Genomic DNA, 26,494 nt, shown 5'->3' on the forward strand with positions numbered 1-26,494 from the left:
TTCTGAAGAATGAAGGGACCTGGAGGGGAAGGTAATGAACAGAATCCAGGAGCCATATCCACCAGCTACATCCTATGTATGGACAGTGAGGAGGTGCGGTGTCCGCGCCGATCGCCACACGGCGTCCGCCTGCATAGGTGGCTCATAGACTGAAGGAAGCAACAAGATGTGGAGCAACATCTATGAGAAGTAGCAGACATGAATTATAGTTGTGAATTATTAACCATTTTGGGTGAAACGGCAGAGAGTTATGTGCCAGGAAAGATCCATAGACCCTCATACATCAGAAGTAGCCAATTTGGCCCTACGTTCTGCATTATCAAAAATGTAGGGTTTCTGTCCAGTGGCCCTACAGTATGACGTACCAGCTACGTGCAGTAACATCCAGTGGATTCCTATAGGTGACCGATGTCACAGTTACAGCCTCTGTCACCACATCCGTTAATATGTCGGAGGCTTGCTTGGAAAAAAAAAAATACATAAAAACTGCTTGTATTGGTAGGATTCCCTTGCATACAAATCACAGTGATGTGATGATTAAAACGGACATCTTTTATACAAGTTTTTCTTCCATTGAAAAGAGTAGGAAAAAGATCCATCAAAATGCAAAGGGGTAAAAAGTGATGGTAAGAAAAGGGCACAACAGGTCCTAAATCCACCCCCATTGCTCAATTACCCTACATCTGCAATATTGTGATTGTAAAAAAATATGGAGGTGCTCAAAGGCGAGAGATTAGCTGCAAAAAGTTCTGTGACTTACCCATTCAGATAAATGGAATTGATATTCAATCCAATAAGTAGGAATATACTCTAATAGGTTTAAAAAAAAAAAAAAAAAAAAAGGCCACGTATACATCCAAGATCACAGCTGATACCTTATCAAATTTGGTGCGGTCGGCTACATCCAAGTCTGAGGCCGACATGTTGCCCATATCCAGCAATGACGAGGACTGAGACCTGCGGCTTCCTGAACTCTGGACCGTTAGTTTATTCAGACTGGATGTGGATCCCGTCAGCTTCCCAGAGCTGCCATGAAGACCTGAGACCCAGAAAGAGGGAAGAGATGTTATAGGAGGGGAATGGTGACACCAGACAGAGTGGCTAAAGAGCTGTGGCCACCATATCAGGCCACACCTGGCCATAAAATGTTGCCAGTAATTGTGTGGACATCACCCGCGGCGGGTGGGCTTGGATTTGCTGCTTGTATTTAGCCACACTGCCTGGTTTCACTTAAAAGGAAATGTAACTGTCCAAGGATAACCTGTTACTTAAGTGATAAAAATGTTTCAATTAAAGTCATAAAAATCTTAAATTCAACGTGATCAAGACACGGGATCTGAAGCCTTCACGCCTGATCCACACTGCAACTACTCTACGCAGAATACCTTGCCAATGATATGAGTTGAATTGCCATACGACTTCACAGAATAGGTCTTAAAGTGTAACCATATTTTTAATTTTCATTTCATAAATCAATAGTAGACATGAAAATTAGAAACTTTGCAGTATATCTTGTTGGAGAAATCTGCTTCTTTCTCCTCTTGGACTGATCATTCAGTCTCAAAATTCTGAATTCACAGGTAAAATGTGTTGTCAGTGAATACAGACTTTTCTATTACTGAAACAGGAGATGACATTTAGTGCTTATAAGATTCTATGTAGATGTAGGGGGAGGAGTTCTGCCTCTAGCTCCTCCCAGCTACATCAAATATTATGAGCACCAACTATCATCTCCTATCAGTAATGTAAATATCTGTCTTCACAGAATACAGGTATAATCCATGAAATGAGAATTTTGAGAATGAATGATCAGTGCCGGCAGAGAAAGAAGCAGATTTCTCCAATAAGATATATCACAAAGTTGCTTATGTTCAGGTGTACTATTGATTTATGAAATAAAAATTAAAATGACAATTATTCAAAACTAGAATGTGATAAAATAACAGTATAGGAGCAAAAGTTTCCAAACCTTTTCCAGCTTGTAGATTGGTGGTCTTTTATACCGGTTATGTTGTAAATTCCCATTGACTTTCTGATATCCACTTAAAGGAATTGTCCAACAAACAATTTTCACCTCACCTATAGTATAGATAATCAATGGATAAATGTATGATCAGTGCAGACAGTCAACAATCCCAAAAAACAGGATCCCAAGTGCCATGCGTAAAAAGGAGTGGTAGCAAACATGTGCGACCACTGCTCCTTTAGCCGTCTACAGGTCGCACATGCTCAGTACTGCACCATTAGGACCTCCTGTTCTCAGAAGGGTGGGCGCTCAAGCAGCCGGACCACCAGTGATCATACATGTATCATGTGTGAGAAGGTGAAATGTTGTTTATAGGATAATCCCTTTGTTTTTTTGGTTTCATATGAAAAGAAAGAGATGATTTGAATTAGAAAAGGGGAAAATGTTTCTCCGTTGTACTGACTACCATCAGGCAGAAGAAGAATCTGAATAATGGTAAAGATAGACAACTACTCGTGGACATTATGACTGTACGAGCACAAAGCCCAGTGGCCTTTAATGAAGCCCATGCAATTAGCCACAGTCTTTGAATGAGGACGACAATACATCTAAAAGGTGCCGCCATTTATCAAGCCATTTGGTAAAATGATTTCATTACGCAGTTGCCAATAAAAGGCAGCCATGGTATACTCACTTTCTGTCTCCTGTTTCACGGCAGTCTCTTTTCGAGGCAGCGTAGCTGGTTTGGATTAAGTTGCAAGCACCAAAGACAAAGATGCATTAGAAAAAAACAGGCATTTAGCGGAGACCATGCACAAGAGGCTAGTTAGGCACTAGTTGGAAAGAGACGTGCAGAAGACTAGATTAAGCAGATATGGTTATCTTAGGCTGTAAACAGTTACATGGACAACTCAACGGAGAACTGTTGTTAGACACACGACGGCACACTGTATATTAGAGGTACCCAGTCATTCATGTGGGATGTGATGATGGCCACTAAATCTCATGGAGAGGATGTCAGAAGACAAGGATGTGGTTGGATAGATCTAGAAATGCCTGTTTAAAAGAACCAATGCAACCTTATTGACCCTGTGGACCCCCCCCCCCCATCTTTGCGGCAGTCGCTGCCTTATATTTATTCATTTTAGACACATATAAAAGGCAGCAGACTATATAATGATTACTTTCCTTTCTAGGTAAAATGTGGTGAGTATGTAGTTGGGTAAGAAACAGGACAACATTATGACTGTAAGACAAGGGATTCTGACTGCAGGTGAACAGAGGGTGTATCCATTATGCTTAGTGCACATTAACTTATGGACTCTCTCTTTTACCGTGTTTACTGATTATTCTTGTGGAACCAACACAATCTGTATTAAAAAGGAGAAAAATGTCTTGTGTGAAGAAAACTCAAGACCATGTCACGCACAGCCACCTTATAAACCTCTACATGTTAAGCCGCACGCGCTTGCACCATACCTTCGAGCTCCACACATCATCAGCAAGCAAGGCATCGTATAGCAGGCATAAAATAACCTATCATGTCCTACCATGATAGAGTTTGTAAGGATGTGGAAGAACTGCACACAAGCTGCACGGCATCCAGCGTTACCAAGCAAGTACAGCACAGGAAACCTTCACAACGCCTGCGGAGTTAGGGAACCTCAACGCCGGACTGATCAGAGGAAGTTTTGGATTTGCGTGCAGAAAATATACTGCTTATTACAATACCAGCAAAGAGGATGAGATTTTTAAGAAATCTCATCCACACCCTGCTGAGAAAATCTGCATTAGAAACTGACCAGTCCATTTTTACTGCAGATGTTTTTGCCACTGTAGATGTCTCTAAGGAAAGTCCACAGTGGATCAGTCCTGTTTTCACGTACCTCAATTGTCTTAATTAGAGCTTGTCCCACTGTAACCTCTCTTTCAGGGTGCTGGCTTTACCTGTTAATCAGACAGGCTATAAAGTATAGTAGGTGGCAGTAAAACCTCTGGAAGTTTCCTCGTTACCAAGAACAAGGGGCCTCAAGTCCCAGTTCCTGGCCTTGAAGCAGCAGCAGTAGGTTTCTAGCTATCGTCCATGGAAAAAAATAGAACCACCAAAACCATTTTGATGTTTCTGGAATTTCCATGAAAGGGTTTATCCAGGTTTGTTTGTTTATTTAACTATGGGCCTACGAGCTAACAGGCAGGTAATTACTAACTACTCCCCACCAATCTCTGTCAACATAGAATGGTAGAGTTGGAGGGACCTCCAGGGTCATTGTGTCCAACCCCCTGCTCAATGCAGGATTCACTAAACCATCTCAGACAGATGTCTGTCCAGCCTCTGTTTGATGACTTCCATTGAAGGAGAACTCACCACCTCTCGTGGCAGCCTATTCCATTCATTGATCACCCTCACAGTCAAAAAGTTTTTTCTAATATCTAATCTGTATCTTCTCCCATTCAGTTTCATCCCATTGCTTCTAGTCTTTCTTTGTGCAAATGAGAATAAGGATGATCCCTCTACACTGTGACAGCCCTTGAGATATTTGTAGACAGCTATTAAGTCACAGACCGGTCTTGCCGACGACTCAGCAGCTTCTGCTGATGTCAATTTGACAGGGCAGCGGCTTCTCTTCCTCTTTGCGCTGTCCAAAGGGCGTGACTGCCGACGTCATTCTGATTGACTGTCGGCTGCCCACAGTTTCGCAGCCGGCTCCCTGCAGCCTATCAGAATGACGTCGACAGTCAAGCCCCTTCGACAGAGCAACCAGGAAGAAGAGCTGTTGACTCTGAGCAGCTGAATCGCCGGTAGGAGCCGTCAATGACCACTCTGTCAGCGCCAGGTAGAACAGGCAGGTAGTCAATATACGCCATAAGTGTGATTTTGGGCCATTTTAACTGAATGTAGACCTAACCCTAACCGCTCAGAGTTACTGTAATTTGCCCAAATAGCTTACCAAATTTCTTTCCTTCCTTGGCGACACCAGTCATCTTGTTTTTAGCCACCTCGAAAAAGTCCCTGATCTCTCTGTCATATAAGCGGACAATATAATCTATGTAGTTCTGAAAAACAAAATACAAGTTCAGAGACAAGTGTCTGGTAAGGCCCCCATCGTCTTAGCATGAATTAAAATCTAAACTTTACAAGCAAATATCTCCACAACGGTGATAAAAAAAATTGGAAACAAAAAGTATGTTTTATTCAGTTCTGCAGCCACTATTCCATCATGAGGTCAGTATATCCTGCTTAAACTCGTGAAATGTCCTCTTTAATGCCCTTCCAGGCTTGGTCAAGATTTGGGCAAGATTTTGGCTTTTCTATGTTATTATAGGCAACATTAATAAGCAGTCAACATTTCAAAGACAAAGAAAGCAAACCCTACAAACCTTGGTAAGTCCCTCGTATCTTGTGTACTCCGTAGTTTTCAGCCACTCCATCAACTTGGCATATCGCAGAAGGTCACGATGAAAAGGATGGTGATTGGGTAATGTCATCTCTACGGAAAGGGTGGAAGTCTGATCGTGGCCCTGAAAAGAAACAAACAAATAAAACACAAGTGTTAACTTATTTTTTCAACTTTTCTACAAGACATTTGGAATATTGTTAAAAAAAACAAAACAAGCACGCCAGAAAAACGTCATTCCAACACAAACATCAGCCATTAGAAGATAATTATGGGATATCCCCCAAAGACAATGTTATATAGGAAACAATAAAAACCATAAAGCGTTGACACTAATACACAGCATACTTAACCTCTATAAAGCTGCTCAGCAAACATGGCCTCTGGACTCATCAATTAGTCATTGCCCCCTACAATAAGTGGACTTACATTTACATCCATAAGGTGGGATTAAATATGAAATACCCGTCAGAAGAATGATGCTTTCACCATTAATTATGCATCACCGTACAGCAGCGGGTTACAGCCTATATTCATCAGATGCACATGTTCCTATCGTGCTGTGAACAAGGGTTATTAACCCCTTAGGGCACAACCTAATATGGGCTGTAAAGGGGTATTCCTACCCATCTACAAAGACCTCGCCTACTCTGCAGAGGACACGAGCACTCGAGCGAGTCCCCGGAAGAAGTCACACGCCGCACAGAAGCCGGGGAGAGAGAGCGCGATTTAGTGCTCGAGTTTCCCATAATCTTCTATTATACTCGTTACTCGAGTCAAGCGGGTCCGAGCGTCTAACCTGCTCGATTCAAGTAACGAGCACACGAGTATTTTAATGCTCGCTCACCACTAGTCAACACCTATCCTACGGACTTGCTGCTATGATAGCCTGACCAATGGCCAGCAGCAGCGATTAATACATAATGGAAGTAGACACATGATGATTTCTCGAAGGCCTTACACAAGGAGCTCCCATATTCTACAGGCGACAGGACATTTCTATATATCCCACGGATTCGGATACTGTTTTTTCATGACTTATTGTACTTTATGTTTGTGGTGAGTTTAGGTTGATTTGTTTTGCGTTTATTAATGAAAATATCTAAAAAATTTGCCAAAAATGTTGAAAAAAATTAACAATTTTCAAACTTCTGTTTTAAGGGCACAAAAATTCATACCATACAAAATATAGTTGTTAAATAACAGTTACCACATGTCTACTTTATGTTAGCATCGTTCTTGAAACATCTTTTTGTTTTGCTAAGATGTTAGAAGGGACAAAAGTTTGGCAGCAAATTTCCATTTTTTTCAACAAAATTTTACAAAAAGTCTTTAGCTATTTACCGGTAACAGGATTTTTCGGAGACCATGACAGCACCACGAGAGAGGGGATCCACTCACCAAGGACAGGAAACCTACAGTCTTAAAAGGGTGGCACCTCTCTCTCGCCTCAGTTTGGATTAGAGCATTGAGAGGACCGCCAGGTTAATAAACACAGCAAACAATCACAACAACTTACCATACCACATGACACCCATTAAGTGTGAAATTATAATTAATTATCAGGGAGCGCTCCCACCAAGTGAAGGGAGGGAATATAAGGGTGCTGTCATGGTCTCCGAAAAATCCCGTTACCAGTAAGTAAATTATGACTTTATCAGTCGACCATGACAGCACCAAGAGAGAATTAAAGATGAGATAATCTAGGGAGGGACCACAGTCTAGAGCACTCTTCTCCCAAAGGTGAGGTCAGTGGAAACAACCATATCCAGCCTATAGAATGTAGAAGGAGAGGACCAGGTAGCAGCCTTACATATGTCTTCTATCGAGACACCTGTCTTCTCAACCCAGGAGGTCGCCACTGCCCGGGTGGAGTGAGCCTTCAACCCTTCTGGCGCTTCCTCGCCACTAGATGTATAAGCTAGAGAAATAGCCTTCCTAATTCATCTGGCTATGGTGGACTATGTGACTTTAAATCCTTTCCTCGCCCCCTGGTAGGATATAAATAATGAGCTATTTTTTTTAAAGTCTTTGGTAACCGAAAGGTAGCTAACCACACATCTCCTCACATCTAATGTATGTAACTCTGCTTCTTTCTGGTTACTAGGATTTGGACAAAAGGAGGGTAGGACTACTTCCTGAAGTCTGTGGAAACAAGTTGCTACCTTAGGGAGATAGAGTGATTTTTAGACCTGATCCTGCCTATCATCAAGGATTTGAGCAAATGGCAAGGTTGTAGACAGGGCCTGAATGTCACTAATCCTCCTGGCCGAGGTTAAAGCTATTAGCAGCGCTGTTTTAAGGGAAAGGGATTTAAGATTCTATTGGCTCAAAAGGGGAGCTAGTCAAGGCCTTAAGAACCATATTTAGATCCCAAGGAACCAAAGGTGCTTTTAACGATGGGTCTAGATCTAAACGCTGCCTGAGTGAACCAAGAAACCCAATAGTTGCCTGCCAGATCACAGCTATATAGTGAGCCTAAAGCCCCCGTCTCACATAGCGAGATCGCTAGCGAGATCGCTGCTGTGTCACGGTTTTGGTGACGCAACAGCGACCTCACCAGCGATGTCGCTATGTGTGACACTTTGCAACGATCAGGCCCTTGCTGTGAGGTCGCTGATCGCTGCAAAGTGTCCTGGACCATTTTTTGGTCGTTGCTCTCCCGCTGGTTAGCACACATCGCTGTGTGTGACCAGTGGGAGCAGCGATCAGGCTGGTAACTATGGTAAACATCGGGTTACTAGGGGCACACGCGCACTTAGTAACCTGCTGTTTATCATGGTTACGAGCCTGCTAAAGTGAGCGGTAACCTCCCGCTTACCGTAGCAGAGTGGTAACCATGATAAACAACGGGTTACTAGGAGCACTTGTGCCCCTAGTAACTCGATGTTTACCATAGCTACCAGCCTGCTCCTGCTTCAGCAGGCTCGTAACCAGGAGCAGGACATCGTGGAAAGATTCTTTCCACGATGTCGCTGCTCCCCTGATCGTTGGTGAGCCTGCCTGTTTGACAGCTCACCAGCGACCACATAGCGACGCAGCAACGATCCCTGACAGGTCGTATCATTGTCGGGATCGTTGCAGCGTCGCTAAGTGTGACGGGGCCTTAAGGCAGAAACCTGAACTTTTAAGGTGCTGGTGGATAACCCTAGTTCAAGACCCTTTTGTAAAAACTCCAAAACCTTTCCTATTGGTGCCACCTCATCAACTCTAGATCCAGAAAAAGACAAAAACTTCTTCCAAGTTCTGGCATAAATTCGAGTTGTAACAGGTTTTCTGCTACACATTAGGGTAGCTACTACACCTGGAGAAAAGCCTTCCTGACTTAGCAGTGACCTTTCAAGTTCCATACCATCAAGTGGAGGCCAGATGCTTGAGGATGGACAGCAGAACCCTCGCCTTGTCCTCCCTGATCTTTCTTATGACCATGGGAAGAAGAGCCAACGGGGGAAAGGCATAGGCCAGGATGAATTCACAAGGTATCAGGAGAGCGTCCACTGCCAAGGGATTTTCTCTGAGATTTAGGGAACAGAAGAGCCTCGTCTTCCGATTTAGTCTTGTGGCAAACAGGTATACCACCGGAGGCCCCCATCTTCGGACTATTTGGGAGAAAACATCTTGTTTTAATTCCCATTGTCCCTGCCTCAGAGGATAGCGGCTTAAGTAGTCTGCTCTTGTATTTTCTATTCCCCTTATATGGAGGGCCGTCAACAAAAGGAGTTGACTTTCCGTGATCTGAAAGAGATGATCCGTCAGTCTCATCAGCGTTCTTGACCGTGTACCCCCCTGGTGGTTCACGTATGCCACAGCAACTCTATTATCCGAAAGGATCTTTACATTCTGACCTTGGAGGAAAACTAAGAAATTATTAACCGCCTTGTCTACCGCCAGCAGTTCTTTTGTGTTGGAGGAGAGACCCTTTTCGTTATTTGACCAGGTCCCCATGGCTACCATATTCCCCAGATGGGTTCTCCGCCCACTGGGACTCGCATCAGTGGTAATTGTTCTAGTGGTTCTAAGTACCCAGGGAACCTCTCGAGATGGGAGGACGAGGCAAACCTACCACTGTAAGGACTTTACTGACCGGGGTGACAAGGACATCTTTCCTTCCAGGTGTCCCTTAAGCGAAACTTCATTATATAGCACATCCCACTGTAGAACCCAGGAGTGGTATTGTGCCCACAGAACCCCTGGGAGTCATGATGTCAGGATACCCAACAGGGATATTGCTGCTCTAAGGGACATGACCGGATTTGTTACGGCATTCTTCATCTGATTCCTTATCTTTTGTTTTTTGGCTTCCGGGAGTTAACATTCTTGAGAAGCTCAATCAAGCATAATTCCTAATAATGCTGAACTTTTGAGGGTACTAACCTAAATTTTTCAAAATTTAGCACCCAGCCCAGACTCTCTAAGATGGTGATCACCTCTTTCAGGTGTTTATTACATTGGAATACAGAATTTCCAACCACCAAGAAATCATCCAGATAAGGGATAATCAAAATATCACGTTCCCTGACATGAGCCATGACCTCCGCTATAATTTTAGCAAATACGCGGGAGGCTATGGCCAGACAAAACGGCAGGGCCCTATACTGGAAATGCTTGATTTCCTCATCCATGACCAAGGCCACCCTAAGGTATTTCTGGTATTTCTCATGGATAGGTACATGGTAATTGGCGTCTTTTAAATCAAATACTACCATTAACAGCCTGAAAATAGCAATTTTATTGTTGAATTAACAGACTCCATCTTAAAAGGTGGGAATTATCAAGAACTTATTAACCCCTTTAAAGCCCAAGACGTACTAATACGTATCTGCGCCCTGGGCTTTAAGAGCCTGATACGTATTAGTACGTCTTTGCGATCGCGCCCACACACAGGCTGTGCAGGAACGATCGCCGCCAAGTGTCAGCTGATTGTCACAGCTGACACCCGATACTATGTGCAGGGAGCGGTCCCGCACCGCTCCCGGCATATTAACCCCCGGAATGCTGCGATCAAAGTCAATTGCAGCATTGTGGTGGCAAGGGGAGGTGATCGCAATACTCACCTCCTCTTCCGGCCTTCAGCACTGTCTGCCGTGGCTTCCCAGATATTGCCATGACGACCCGATGTCGTCATGACAACATCCGGGTCACCAGACAGCATGAAGATAGTTTGGTCATGGGCAGTGCATGACCAAACTATCTTCTACCTGTGCAGAGCTGACAGCCTGCATAGCACAGGGATGGTGCTCCATTCCTGTGCTATGCAGGTGATCAGAATAAAAAAAAAGTGAAAGTCCCAGTATAAAAGTAAAAAAAAAGTGTCAAAGTGAAAAAAAAAAAAAAAATCCACAAAAAAGAAAAAGATAAATGAAAAAAAAAGCAAAACAAAAACAATAAAAGTACACATATTTGGTATCGCTGCGTCCGGAACGACCTGACCTATAAAATTGTTCCACTAGTTAACCCCTTCAGAGAACACAGTAATAAAAAACTAGGCAAAAAACAATGCTTTGTCATCACACCGCCAAACAAAAAAGAGAATAACACGTGATCAAAAAGACGAATATAAATAAATATGGTACCACTGAAAACCTCATCCGCAAAAAAACAAGCCGCCATACAACTCAATCAGCCGAAAAAGAAAAAAGTTATAGCTCTCAGAATAAAGAGATTAAAAAAAATAATTTTTTCTATAAAATTGCTTTTAAACATAAAGCGCCAAAACATAGAAAATCGATATAAATGTGGTACCGCTGTAAACGTACTGACCCGAAGAATAAAGCTACCTCATCAATTTTACCACACACTGAGTAGAGTAAAAAAAATAAAAAAAAAAACAATTCCTGAATTGTTGGTTTTTGTTTATTCTGCCTCCCAAAAATCGGAATAGAAAGCGATCAAAAAATGTCACGTGCCCGAAAATGGTACCAATAAAAACCTCAACTCATCCCGCAAAAAACAAGCTGTCACATGACTCTGTCGGCCAAAATATGGAAAAATTATAGCTCTCTAAATATGGCGATGCAAAAACTACATTTTACAAAAAAAATGCGTGTTTTAGTGTGTGACAGCTGTCAATAATAAAAACCCAATAAGATTCTGGTATCACTGTAATCGCACCGACCCGAAGAATAAAGTCGTCTAATCACTTATACCGCACGACAAACGGCGTAAAAAATAAACTCTCGGGTTAGGCTAGGGTTAGGGTTGGGATTTTTTTCAAAAGTAAAAAAAAAAAAATAAATGACGATATGGCAACTAGTGTTGAGCGCAAGTGCTCGCTACTTGAGTTTTCATCGGGTGCTCAGGAATGCACCGAGTATCGCGGGTGTTCGAGTGACAAGCTCGAGTCTCCACCCCATATACTTCGCGGCCAAAAAAACCTCGCGGGGATTGCCTGCCATGCACGAGCGATCCCCGCATGTTTTTTTGGGGTGTCTAATAACCGTGAAACATGCGGGCGTGGACTCGAGCATATCACTCGAGCACCAGTGATACATGGCGCATACCTGAGTACCTGATGCAAACTCAAGTAGCGAGCACTTGTGCTCAAGACTAATGACAACTTATTCAATATGATGACCTAATGTTATCAAATTCTGTGTCGTACCTCTGGGTTCAAAATGTTCACTATACCCCTTGATAAGTTCCCTGAGGGGTGTAGTTTCCAAAATGAGGTCACTTGTGGGGGTTTCCACTATTTATGCACATCAGGGGCTCTCCAAACACTACATGGCGTCTGCTCTCGATTCCAGCCAATATGGTGTTCAAAAAGTCACACAGTGCTCCTTCCCTTCTGAACTCTGCCGTGCGCCCAAACACTGTATTTTCCCCACATATGGGGTATCTGCTTACTCAGGAGAAATTGCACAACAAACTGCATGGTGTAACTTCTCCTGTTACCCTTATGAAAATGCAAAATTGGGGGCTGAAAAACATTTTTGTGGGAAACATGTGAAAATTTTATTTTTACAGCTTAATGTTATAAACTTCTGTGAAGCACCTGGGGGTTCATGGTGCTCACTACACATTTAGATAAGTTCCCTGAGGGGTCTAGTTTCCAAAATGGTGTCACTTGTGGGGGTTTCCACTGTTTAGGCAACATGGCGTCCCCTAATTATTCAAGCAAATTTTACAATCAAAAAGTCAAATGGCGCTCCTTCCCTTCCGAACCTTGCCGTGCGCCAAAACAGTGTTTTTTCCCCAAATATAATATGGGGTATCTGCGTGCCCAGGGGAAATTGCACAACAAATTTTGGGGTCTATTTTTTCCTGTTACCCCTGCGAAAATAAAAAAAAAAAATTGGGTCTAAAATAACATTTTTGTGAAAAAAGTTAAAATGTTAATTTTTTTCTTCCACATTCCAAAAATTCCTGTGAAGCACCTGAAGGGTTAATAAAGTTCTTGAATGTTGTTTTGAGCACCTTGAGGGGGTGGAGTTTTTAGAATGGTGTCACTTTTGGGTATTTTCTGTCATAAAGACCCCTCAAAGAGACTTCAAATGTGATGTGGTCCCTAAAAAAAATGGTTTTGTATATTTTGTTGGAAAAAATGAGAAATCGCTGGTCAACTTTTAACCCTTATAGCTCCCTAATAATAAAAAAAAAAAATGGTTCCAAAATTGTGCTGATGTAAAGTAGACATGTGGGAAATGTTATTTATTAACTATTTTGTGTGACATATCGCTCTGATTTAAGGGCATAAAAATAAAAATTTTGAAAATAGCAGAATTTTCAAAAGTTTCGCCAAATTTCCGTTTTTTTCACAAATAAACACAAATGATATCGAAGAAATTTTACCACAACCATGAAGTACAATATGTCACGTAAAAACAGTCTCAGAATCAGGGGGATCCGTTGAAGCGTTCCAGAGTAATTACCTCATAAAGTGACAGTGGTCAGAATAGTAAAAATTGGCCTGGTCATTAACGTGCAAACCACCTTGGGTTGTAAAGGGGTTAAGAGCTTTTAAGCTAATTATATATCTGAAGGAGCTGTCCAGCTTAGAAACCAGGACGAGAGGAGAGTAGAACCCCAACCCCCTTTCGGACGCCGGGACTTCCACCAGGACTGCTTTATGAACTAAGTCCAGCACCTCCTTTTGTAGGGCCAGCTGCTCTGACACTGAGGAACGGACCGGGGTCAAGGTGAATCTCCCACGAGGAATCGCCTGGAACTCGAACCTCAGACCCGAACCTATCAGATCGACGATCTAACTATACTGGCTGAAATTTGTGTCCAGGCGGGCAAGAAGCTCAACAGCATCCCGCCTACCTGGCCTACGAGTCATTGACTCGGCCTTTGGGGCCCCCGAGAAGAATAAGAACCGAACAGAAGCCCTCTACCTTTTGGCCTGCGGTCTTCCCATTTATCCTGATCTCTCTTCGGTCTCTTACGTACAAATCTTTTTTTACGAAATAAATGTTTATTAGCAGGCATGGATAAGCTAGAGAATCCTTTTTTCGTGTCACTTGCTTTAACCAAGATTTCATCCATAACTGGTCCAAAGAGATGTTCCCCCTCACATGGTATAGAGCACAGTCTCGTTCTGGCCTGGAAGTCTCCCGGCCAACACTTAAGCCACAAGGCTCTACGGGCTGCGTTGGACATGGCAGCCAACCTTGCTGCCAACCCAACCGAGACTGCAGAAGCGTCCGCTAGGAAAGCTGCTGCCCCCTGCATGAGTGGGACATTGGACAATATCTCTTTTCTGAATGTCTTATTCTTTACAAGGGACTCAAGCTTTTCCAGCCATATCATCAAGGACCTGACCGTACAAGTTGCAGCAACTGCCAGCTTTAAAGCCCCAGCTGTTGTTTCCCATGTCCCTTTGAGAAAGGCATCAGCTTTTCTGTCCAAAGGTTCCTTAAGAGCTCCCATATCATCAAAGGGGAGAGATGACCTTCTAGATGCCTTTGTTATAGCTATATCTAGTTTTGAGGTTTTCTCCCAGGAGGAAGAGGCTTAGTCCTCAAAGGGGTATTTCCTCTTAAAAGAAGGGGGAAGAGAGCCCTTTCTCTCCGGTCTTTCCCATTCCCTATGTATCAGATCCTGAAGCTTATCATTAACCGTGAAATACCTTCTTTTCTTCCGTCCCAGACCCCTGAACATAACATCCTGGACTGATTTTTCTGGCCTGGTATCCGTAAGTTGAACGGACCGCTTTAACTAGACCGTCAATTTCATTTAGGGGAAAACAATGTTGTCCTGCACCACTGCTCAAGAATGAAGAGGAGGAAGAAGATGAATCATCAGAGTCCACCTCATAGACCGACCAGAGGGAGACGTTAGAAGCTGGGGCCACAAAGTCCGTATCATCCTTTCTCTTAACTTTTTATTTTTAGAGAGGACTTTGCTGATCGCTGCTTTGACTATGGTTTTTAATCCTGAGGCGAAACTAGGGGTCAAGTCTGCCAATGTTTGGTTAATACAAGATTGGCATAGCCCTTTGGGATATCAGTTGGCCAATACGGCCTTACATAATGCACATTCCTTGTGCTTGGATTTGGAGGTACACTTCTTCCCCTATTAAGATTAGATAAGAAGGAGGAACACTCTATTACTATGTGAACTTTCTCGAAGATCCCTTACCCGAACTGCTCAAAGGATTGGTACCGGTTTGGAGGAAGGACCTTTCTCAGCTGCGGGATCATCCCTGGAGGCTGCAGATTCATCCATCCTGCTGGAGCTACGATGGCTGGACCTGGTCGCAGATCCTCGCCTTCCTGAGGTCCGGGTGTTACCGGTAACTAGAACACATTGTGTCTCCTGGGGCTCCCCAAGCGGCCGCTGAAACGGTGAAGGTGGCGGCTGCTGAATTTGCTGCTGCTGCTCACTTTCTGACTCCATTTTATGACAGAGAAGTAGCTGGGAAGCCTGTAGCAACGGTGCATAGATGCTTATATATAGCAGCACCTGCTCCACTTTTTTCTTTTTTTCTCATACATTTCTTTCAATGGTGCAACTGCGCGCCACCTTCTGGCCGTAGGGGTAATTACAGGGCTCCCTCGGCATTTGAATATACGAGACCGGAACTTCCTGGTCCGGTCACGTGACCACCAGGGCGCATAGCGGCGTCATCAAGCCGCGCCCCCAGCTACATAGAGTCCGGAAGTGCGCGGCAACCCTGGAAAAACGCCGTATCATGCGGCGCTGAAGACACAACCCCATGAAGGGCGCTGCTCCTGCTCACCGTCCGGCGACAGTGCCTGAGCAATGCTGGAGTTGCTGACCCCAGGCAGGGGCGCAGCTCCACAGGTGCTCCCATTGATGTGTAGAGCTGGAGCTGCTGACCCCAGGCAGGGGCGCAAGCTCCACAGCTGCTCTCTCACTGACGTGCAGAGCTGGAGCTGCTGACCCCAGGCAGGGGCGCAGCTCCACAGCTGCTCTCTCACTGACGTGCAGAGCAGGAGCTGCTGACCCCAGGCAGGGGCGCAGCTCCTCAGCTGCTCTCTCACTGACGTGCAGAGCAGGAGCTGCTGACCCCAGGCAGGGGCGCAGCTCCTCAGCTGCTCTCTCACTGACGTGCAGAGCTGGAGCTGCTGACCCCAGGCAGGGGCGCAGCTCCACAGCTGCTCTCTCACTGACGTGCAGAGCAGGAGCTGCTGACCCCAGGCAGGGGCGCAGCTCCTCAGCTGCTCTCTCACTGATGTGCAGAGCAGGAGCTGCTGACCCCAGGCAGGGGCGCAGCTCCACAGCTGCTCTCTCACCGACGAGCAGAGCTGGAGCTGCTGACCCCAGGCAGGGGCGCAGTGCCGCAGCAGCTTCTCTACTGACGTGCAGAGCAAGAGCTGCTGACCCCAGGAAAGGGCGCCGCTCAGTCATATCAGGACATCTTCAACAGGTAAGCCTGTCTAAGGTTCCCCCATCAAGGACAGCAAACCAAACTGAGGCGAGAGAGAGGTGCCGCCCCTTTTGAGCCTGTAGGTTTCCTGTCCTTGATGGGCGGATCCCCTCTTTCGTAGTGCTGTCATGGTCGACCTGATAAACAATTTTTTTTCAGGGAAGACACTACCATTAGTGACTGAGGGGTCTATACATATGAAATCCCCAAACATTTCAAAATCTACACGCCTGCAAGCATCTAAAACCACAGTAAGGAAGTTTAAACCATTAAGGTGCTTCACTGGAATTAACGTCAAGTGGAAGGAAATCCATTTATAAGGCAAGAAATCCCACTTATTAAACCTGACAGGGCACACCTGCGAAGTGAAAACCATTTCCGGTGACTACCTCTTGAAGCTCATCAAGAGAATGCCAAGAGTGTGCAAAGCAGTCATCAAAGCAAAAGGTGGCTACTTTGAAGAACCTAGAATATAAGACATATTTTCAGTTGTTTCACACTTTTTTGTTAAGTATATAATTCCACATGTGTTGATTCATAGTTTTGATGCCTTCAGTGTGAATGTACAATTTTCATAGTCCTGAAAATACAGAAAAATCTTTAAATGAGAAGGTGTGTCCAAACTTTTGGTGTGTACTCTATATATATTTGTATATACACACACATATATACAAATAAAATTAATTTCAATCCACCATTACACAACCTATGCTGATTGCAGCCACTCATGGTAAACTCCCCATAAGTGCTCCATTTTACACATGCAGCGACTGAGAAGACAAAGCAGGCATTGACTGCTTTACTAGTGCAGCGCCTAACTCCTACAAGAGTGCGTAAAATTGTTCATTAGAGAAACGACCATAAGCTTCACTTTATTAACATTAAAAACACATTGTCACAGTATATGTTTTTTATTAAAATTATTTGCTGTCGTCATGCCCTGGTGACAGCTGGGACCATCTATGCTTAGTCACCTCAGAGCTGGAGCTTCGCATGCAGAATAGCTTACAGCCAGGCAGAAAAGATCTGGCCGGCTGAGGAGGATGGATACTAGTTCACTGGACAGCTGAAGCAGCAAGCTGAGAGAGAGAACTGCGCATGCTCGGCCACTAAAAGAGAGGACGGGCATAGCGGTCAGCAATATGAACGCTAGAGTGAGCTAAGCCAAACAGCAAAGGTACATAGCTTTCGAGCAGAGCAAAAATGTCTTGGCCCCAGTGTTGTTCAACATTTTTATAAACAATCTAGATAAGGGAACTGAAGGTAAACTAATCAAATTTGCAGACGATGCAAAGCTAGGAGGGGTAGCTAACATTAGAGAAGACAGAAAGGATTCAGAAGAATCTAGATAAGCTTGAATAATGGGCAGTGACTAATAGAATGGCATTTAAAAGTGAGAAATGCAAGATTCTACATCTGGGCAAAGAAAATGAAAATGATGATATCTACAGAATGGGAGGAATAGAACTAAGCAACAGCATGTGTGAAAAAGACTTGGGTATACTAATAGATCACACACTGCACACGAGTCAACAGTGTGATGCAGCATAGAGTCTAGATCACCGAAGTAATAATCCCCCAATACTCTTCCTTGGTCAGACCTCATCTGGCATGCTGTTTCCAGTTCTGGGCACCACATTTTTTAAAAAAAAAGATCAAAAAACTGGAGCAAGTTCAGAGAAGAGCTACCAGGAAGATGAGCGGACTGCAAACTATGTCTTATGAGGAACAGTTAAAGGATCTGGGAATGTTTAGCTTGTAAAAAAGAAATCTAAGAGGAGACTTAACAGCGGTTTTCAAATATCTGAAGGGATGTCACACTATAGCGGGATCATCCTTTTTCTCATTTGCACATGGAAATAAGAGAAGCAATGTAATGAAACTGAAAGGGAGAAGATACAGATTAGATACCGGTGCATCTCACTAAATTAGAATATCATCAAAAAGTTAACTTATTTCAGTTCTTCAAAACAAAAAGTGAAACTCATATTATATAGAGTCATTACAAACAGAGTGATCTATTTCAAGTGATTATTTCTGCTAATGTTGATGATTATGGCTTACAGCCAATGAAAACACAAAAGCCATTATCTCAGTAAATTAAAATAATTAACAAAAAAACACCTGCAAAGGCTTCCTAAGCGTTTAAAAAATTCAAAATAAAACTTTTTAACAGTGAGAGTGATCAATGAGTGGAACAGGCGGCCACGAGAGGTGGCGAGTTCTCCTTCAATGGACGTCTTCAAACAGAGGCTGGACAGACATCTGTCTGAGATGGTTTAGTGAATCCTGTATTGAGCAGGGGGTTGGACACGACGACCATGGAGGTCCCCTCCAACTCTAACATTCTATGATTCTATGAAAATTGTTAATATATTTGCAATGAAAAAAAGTTTTTATTTTCTAAGATACCTGCGGTATTAAATACATGTTATATGGTGGCACAACCACTTTAACTTTTCTTTTATTGTTAGCATTTTTGGGATACATTTTGGATCACTTTTAAGGCTAAGTACTCTATGCTGCACTTTTACATCAGGGTGTCCATCTAAGTATGCAAAATATGTGATTTAGACAAAACCCCCAATGGATCCATTTACTGTAATGAGGCAGATTGAAACAATTTGGACTCCATTTGGCCTTTATTCAGTCGCATCATTTTATAGGTGCACAAAAGAGCGGTTCACTGTGGTTTTCTGCATGTCTAACAAGATTGCACACTCCTGGGAAATAGGCAAGATGGAGTGCCTCATTACAGCAATGGATCCATCGGGGGTGCTGTCTAAATCACACTCTTCGGAGAGTTAGATAGAAGTCCAGACGTTAGTGCTCAGTTTAAAACACAGGAGAAGTGTGAACTGAGCCTCATACCAATTATTGGGAGGTAGAATGAACAAATCAACAGCAGTTCAACATTGTTTTTTTATGCTGTTCATCGGAATAAGTATCATCATAGTTTCATAATTTTTAAGGTTGAAGGCAGATATATGCCAATCGAGTTCAATGCATACCTTTACATGTTGATCCAGAGGAAGGCAAAAAACCCATGAAACAGATGCTAACAGCTCAATATTAAAGGGAAAATTCCTTCCTGACTGCACAAGTCCCATCACAGAACCTAGTACCCATATCCTGTAGTAAGATATTTTTTCAAGAAAGGTATTCAGGACTCCTTGTACTTTTGTGATGAATCAACCATTACAACGTCATGTAGCAGAGAGTTCCATAGTCTCACTGCTCTTACAGTAAAGAATCTGTCTGGGATTATGATTAAACCTTTTTCCTCTAGACGTAGAGGATGCCCCCTTGTCTTAGACAGAGCAGAATTATCTCTTCATGATTCAGAAAGAGAAGAAATTCGAACTGCACCTGACGAAACAGAGGAATGGAAGCATGTGACCCACAGAAGCAGGAGGATCGAGAGGCAGTCAGCACCCATACTGCTCAGGAACCAGTACCAGGCTCTCACGCAGGAGAACCATGAAGAAATACAGCAAAATAAGACTTTGCCAGCAATGAATAACCTTGTAAGCCCTCAGAATCCTCCTGGATGGAGAAAGAAGAATGTTGTGAAGAAAAAACGGAGAGTGGTGGTTATGGGGGATTCCCTGTTAAGAGGAACAGAGGCCGCTATCTGCAGACCAGACATAACCTCAAGAGAAATGTGCTGTCTTCCAGGAGCAAAAATTAAAGATGTGTCTGACAGGATATCAAGACTCTTCAGACCTACAGATCACTACCCATTCCTGCTAATACATGTGGGGACAAATGACACCGCAAGAAAGGACCTGGAAACCATCTGCAGTGACTTTGAAGACTTAGGCAAGAAAGTGAAAGAATTGGGAGCGCAGGTGGTCTTCTCATCCATCCTCCCAGTGGATGGCCATGGAACAATGAGGTGGAATAAGATTCTACAGGTGAACAACTGGCTACGTCGATGGTGCCGTCAACAAGGATTTGGATTTCTGGATCACGGAATGAATTACCTATACGATGGACTACTTGCTAGAGATGGGGTGCACCTTACGAAGACTGGAAAACATGTATTTGGAAGTCGCCTTGCTACACTCATCAGAAGAGCTTTAAACTAGAACAATGTGGGAAGGGAAGCAAAAGGCCAGAAAAAGCCATACAGCTGACAAATACTATTGAGATCTCTGCTACTGGAAGTGGAAAAGAAGAACAAAGACAAAACAATTTAAATAATAAAAATATGGGAGGAAGAGAAACCAATCACAAACTAAAATGTTTTTATACAAATGCACAAAGCATGGGCAACAAACAAGGAGAATTGGAACTACTAATGCAGGAAAAGGAATATGATGTCATTGGAATCACTGAAACTTGGTGGGACGATACACATGATTGGAATAAAAGGCTAAAAGGATACAACTTATTTGCAAGAAACAGACTTGATAAACGAGGAGGAGGTGTTGCATTGTATGTTAGAAAAGCGTATATATGCACAGAGATTGAAGCTTCAGAGACTGGGAGTTCTGTGGAAACTGTTTGGGTAAGAATACAAGGAGAGAACAACGGAAAGGACACCATTGTAGGCATTTACTACAGGCCACCTGGGCAAGCTGAAGATATGGATGAACTCTTTATGTATCAAATGACCAAGTTCTCCAAAAAATATGACGTAGTGGTCATGGGAGATTTCAACTATCCAGACATTTGTTGGGAATCTCTCTCAAGTAAAACTAACAGGTCAAGCAAATTCTTATCCTCTCTTGCTGACAACTTTATCTTCCAAAAGGTAGGGGAGAAAACAAGGGGATCTGCTACTTTGGATCGAATCCTTATAAACAGGGAGGAAATGGTTGAGGAGGTAAAGGTGGCTGGGACCCTAGGAGGCAGCGATCATGCTATTATAGAATTTTGGATAACTAGAGGAGGAAGACATGTGAAGACTCAAACTTCAAGGTTAGATTTTAGAAAGGCAGATTTTAAGAGACTCAGAAAGAGAATAGGAGGGATCCAATGGCTGGATGTCCTTAAGGACAAAAATGTCCAGGAAGGATGGGAAATTTTTAAAAATGAGATTCTCAAAGCACAATCGTTAACAATCCCGAAAAGTAGGAAGAATGGGAAGCATTTAAGGAAACCAGGATGGATGAACACAGAACTTAAACACATGCTAAAAGGAAAGAAAGAAATGTTTATTAAATGGAAAGAGGGAGGCATATCTAAAGAAGATTATAATGCAGTCTGCAGATCCTGCAGGGCACGTATCAGGTTAGCTAAAGCTGACAATGAATTAAGGCTTGCAAGAGATGTCAAAAGCAATAAAAAAGGATTTTGGGGGTATGTCAAAAGTAAAAGAAAAGTCAAAGATGCTATAGGATTTTTACAGGATGAAAATGGAGAAATGGTAAGAGAGGATGTTGAGAAGGCCGAACTTTTTAATTCCTATTTTGCATCTGTTTTCTCTCAGAAATAAAATGTAACATCAACTGATCTTCACTGTCCTTTTAAAGGAATAGAGGAATCCAAGTTATCTGTAAACCGAAAGATTGTGAGGGAATATTTAGCTAACATAAATGAGTTCAAGTCTCCAGGTCCAGATGAATTACACCCCAGAGTACTGAAGGAGATCGTAGAAGAAATTTTAGAACCACTCTCCATAATCTTTGAAAATTCTTGGAGAACAGGAGAAGTCCCAGAAGACTGGAGAAGAGCAAATGTTGTTCCTATCTTTAAAAAGGGGAAGAAGGTGGACCCAGGGAACTATAGGCCGGTGAGTCTGACTTCTATACCAGGAAAGATCTTTGAACAAATTATTAAACAACATGTATGTAAGTACATGGATAAGAATGAAGTGATTAACCAGAGTCAGCATGGGTTTGTAACTAACAAGTCATGTCAGACTAACTTAATTTCCTTCTATGACAGAATCACTGACTGGGTGGATCAGGGAAATGCTGTAGATATAGTATATCTTGACTTCAGCAAAGCATTTGACAAAGTATCTCACACCATCCTTATTGAAAAAATGACCAAGTATGCAATGGACCAGGCAACTGTTAGGTGGATTCATAACTGGCTTAGTGATCGGACTCAAAGGGTGGTTGTAAATGGCTTCACATCCAGCTGGATGAATGTCTCAAGTGGGGTACCACAGGGCTCCGTCCTGGGACCTGTATTGTTCAACATCTTTATCAATGATTTAGATGAAGGAATTGAGGGTAAGCTGATTAAATTTGCTGATGACACAAAGCTAGGAGGGATAGCTAATACTAGAGAAGAGAGAGAGAGAGGATTCAAAAAGACCTAAATAAACTGGAGCAGTGGGCAGCAACCAACAGAATGGTTTTTAACAGGGAAAAATGCAAAGTACTACATCTGGGCAATAAAAATGAAAAAAGCATATACAGAATGGGAGGAATAGAGCTAAGCAACAGTACATGTGAAAAAGACTTAGGTATACTAATAGATCATAGACTGAACATGAGTCAACAGTGTGATGCAGCAGCAAAAAAGGCAAATACAATTCTGGGATGTATTAACAGAAGCATACAGTCTAGATCACGTGAAGTCATTATCGGTCTTTACTCCTCTTTGGTCAGACCTCATCTGGAATACTGTGTACAGTTTTGGGCACCACATTTTAAAAAAGACATAGACAAACTGGAGCAAGTTCAGAGAAGAGCGACCAGAATGGTGACTGGTCTGCAAACCATGTCCTATGAGGAACGGTTGCAGGATTTGGGAATGTTTAGCTTGCAAAAAAGAAGACTGAGAGGAGACTTAATAGCTGTCTACAAATATGTCAAGGGCTGTCACATTGTAGAAGGATCATCTTTATTCTCATTTGCACAAGGAAAGACTAGAAGCAATGGGATGAAACTAAATGGGAGGAGACACAGATTAGATATTAGAAAAAACTTTTTGACAGTTAGGGTGATTAATGAGTGGAACAGGCTGCCACGAGAGGTGGTGAGTTCCCCTTCAATGGACGTCTTCAAACAGAGGCTGGACAGACATCTGTCTGAGATGATCTAGTGAATCCTGCTTTGAGCAGGGGGTTGGACCAGATGACCCAGGAGGTCCCTTCCAACTCTACCATTCTATGATTCTATGATCATTGCAGTTCTAGAAGTAAAAAGATCATAAGAAAGATCTCTGTACTGTCCCCTCATATATTTGTATATTGTAATAAGTTAGCCCCTAAGCCTTTGTTTTTCCAAACTAAATAACTCAAGTTTTATAACCTGTTTTGGTATTGTAAGCCATCCATTCCAATAATAACCTTGGTTGCTCTTCTCTGCCTGCACCCGCTCAAGTTCAGTTACTTCCTTCTTATACTTGGGAACCCAAATTTACACATAGTATTCTAGATCTTGTTCCTGTAATCTATGGTGCATCTATGCCTCTAAATGCATGCCATGATTTTATCTGCCTTGGCAGCAGCAGCCTGGCATTGGTCGCTAAAGTACAGTGCCGGCCAAAGAAAAACAGTACATGTAAAATGCACGTCATGATTTCACTTCTTAAAAGTGCACACAATGAATGAGATACTCAAAAACTGTCTAATAGCAAAACTGGCTTAGTAAAATGTAAATACTAATTAATGCCGAAATACTAATCGTAACAAAATATCCAAAATAAGACACTTGAATGTTAAAGGTTGTGGTTTTGTTGAATTTGTACAGATTTTTTTTTTTTGCCGGCACTGTAGAGTTTGTCGTATCCCCAACCATCCAGAGATAAGATGGCCTTATTTTTTTTCGGGTTACTATCATTACAGCGATGCCAGATTATTATAGGCTTTTAGGTTTCGCGGTTTTTTTTTTTGGTTTTTTTAAACAAAACTTTTTTGCATCGTCGTTTTGACAGATATAACTTTGTTAATTTTTCCACCAACAGAGTTGTATAATCAGTAATAAATATATATATATATATATATATATATATATATATATATATATTTTGGGGTCGGGTGGTGGCTTATTTTTTGCGCGTCGAGCTGACGTTTTTATTAATACCATTTTGGGGTAGATCCGATGATTTGATCGCCAGTTATTGCATTTTATTGCAAAGTTGCAATGACCAAAAAACCTTAATTCTGACGTTTAGAATTTTTTTCTCCTTGCGCCGTTTACCGATCTGATTCTTTTTTTATATTGATAGATCGGGCGATTCTGAACACGGCGATACCAAATGTTTATGTGGTTTTTTTTTATTATTATTATTATATTTTGAATAGAGTGAAAAGGGGGTGATTTAAACTTTTATATTTTTAAAAACTTTTTTTTTTTTTTTTTACACTTTCTGCTTGCTTCAATAGTCTCCATAGGAGACTAGAAGCAGCACTTGTCAGATCTTCCCTGCTGCATACAGGCGACAAGCAGGACGCCTGTATGCAGCAGAAATGCTCACTTGCTATGAATGCCAACCACTGGGCGGTGCTCATAACAATCGAGACATGACAACTACAGGGGTCTGCTGCAGACCCTGGGTTGTCATGCCCACCCATCAATGACCCGCGATCACGTGACGGAGTCACCGATGGGCGAGGCTAATGCTGCACTTCCGGCGCAGAGATGTTAAATGCCACTGTCAGAGATTGACAGCAGCATTTAACATGTTAACAGCCGCAGGTGGATCGCGATCCCACCCGCGGCTGTTGCAGGCACACGTCAGCTGTATAAATCAGCCAACATGCGCTTGGTTCAGTGCGGGCTCAGCGCCGGAGCCCTCACTGAACCGGAGGTAATGGCCTGGGGAGTACTAATGCGCCCCAGGCCAGAAAGAAGTTAAAGAATAACCAGCCTGAGAATATCTACACAGAAGATACCTATTAAATCAGTAGAGCAGCGCCTTTATGCCCATACCTTTCATTTATCATGACTGATCCTGAGGACAGGTTCTCTTTAACTATCAATTTCTGATGTGTGTGCCATGTTCTGTTGTGAATGAAATACAGCTATAAGAGATCTCACAATCGTTACGTTCTTGTTTTTGTTACATTATACACAGCATCCCAACTTTTTTGGAGTTGGGGTTGTAAATCAAATCAATATTTGCCCCACTACAGAATTAACTCTTCGTTACAACACTCGTTAGTTGATTATGGACTTGTATAAACATGAACCTAATTATGCGAAACCACTCTAAGTGACTGGATTTTTCATGCCAGCATTAAAAACCATAGTTATGATAGCACATCAAGTAGTGTTAACAGTGGATGTGTTGCCGATGACCAGAATTTTCTATGCACAGAACAATCATATTAACAATCGTTCTGTGCAGACAGAATTGTGGTCAGCCTGTCTATAAAGGCTACTAAAGGGCTGCAGTCGGCGAGTCTAAATGGACCCTATGGTACACCTATACTGACAGTAGATCCGTAGCACACTGGTCACTGACTAGAACCCCTTGATACTTTCTTTACAGGAGATCTCAGCATTTTCTGAAAGTACAAAAACCATTAAAGGCAATATATTTTGCTATTTGTTCATTAAACACAAAGTGATTCCAAGAAGACGAGTCAGAAGGTCACCAGCTTGTTTTCTATTATTCACCGCAAACATAAAAACGATGACTGCACAAAGAACAGAGAAAAAGGTTAATTTCCTATTTACTCTCTTATCTAATGCTTCTTGTTAGGAAACTGTCAGGAGTCTAATAATAGGAAGGTTATTCCAACCAATGTCAAAAATGAGCTTAAAGGGCTACCAGCTTATATAGCAAGCATTCATATAGGGATGCCCCACACCTCCAGATTGTTCCCTACTGTCTACTGAGTTCACCAAAGTTCCAAAAAGTCCCACACATAATCGATCAAAGCAGGCAGAGCCGTCAATTTCAGCAGGACCGGCCGACCATCCAATCTGTATGGGGAGGCTCCTGATGAAGAGTATTCAGGCAGCAAAGACAGATGATGGCTGATAACAGCTATTTTTTTTAATCTTAAACACATGTATATACAGTGAAGGAAATAAGTATTTGATCCCTTGCTGTTTTTGTAAGTTTGCTCACTGACAAAGACATGAACAGTCTAGAATTTTAAGGGTAGGTTAATTTTAACATTGAGAGATAGAATATCCCCAAAAAAATCACATTGTATAAATTAGATGCATTTTTTTGCATTTTGCAGTGAGAAATAAGTATTTGATTCCTCTAACAAACAACACTTAGTACTTGGTGGCAAAACCCTTGTTGGCAAGCATAGCAGTCAGACGTTTTTTGTAGTTGATGAGGTTTGCGCACATGTCAGGAGGAATTTTGGTCCACTCCTCTTTGTAGATCATCTCTAAATCATTAAGATTTTGAGGCTGTCGCTTTGGCAACTCG

General features: G+C 42.5%; 1 protein-coding gene across 7 annotated transcripts in view; it reads right to left on the minus strand.

Annotated features, from left to right (window-relative positions):
- The window catches only part of EXOC1 (exocyst complex component 1), a 71,472-nt gene that overhangs the window by 18,838 nt on the left and 26,140 nt on the right, over positions 1-26,494 (minus strand). For 4 of the 7 annotated variants that reach the window (XM_073645452.1, XM_073645453.1, XM_073645455.1 and 1 more), the window contains 4 exons: positions 5,345-5,485; positions 4,915-5,020; positions 2,661-2,705; positions 876-1,039 (listed from right to left, as the gene is read on the minus strand). In XM_073645452.1, the coding sequence (XP_073501553.1) occupies positions 876-1,039; positions 2,661-2,705; positions 4,915-5,020; positions 5,345-5,485 (456 nt within the window). The remainder of the gene's footprint in view (positions 1-875; positions 1,040-2,660; positions 2,706-4,914; positions 5,021-5,344; positions 5,486-26,494) is intronic. The other 3 variants (XM_073645454.1, XM_073645457.1, XM_073645458.1) reach the window with 1 other exon arrangement.

Source organism: Phyllobates terribilis, unplaced genomic scaffold (assembly GCF_046119375.1).
Source record: "Phyllobates terribilis strain yellow unplaced genomic scaffold, ASM4611937v1 Scaffold_1__5_contigs__length_1240528914, whole genome shotgun sequence".
Classification (NCBI taxonomy): Eukaryota; Metazoa; Chordata; class Amphibia; order Anura; family Dendrobatidae; genus Phyllobates; species Phyllobates terribilis.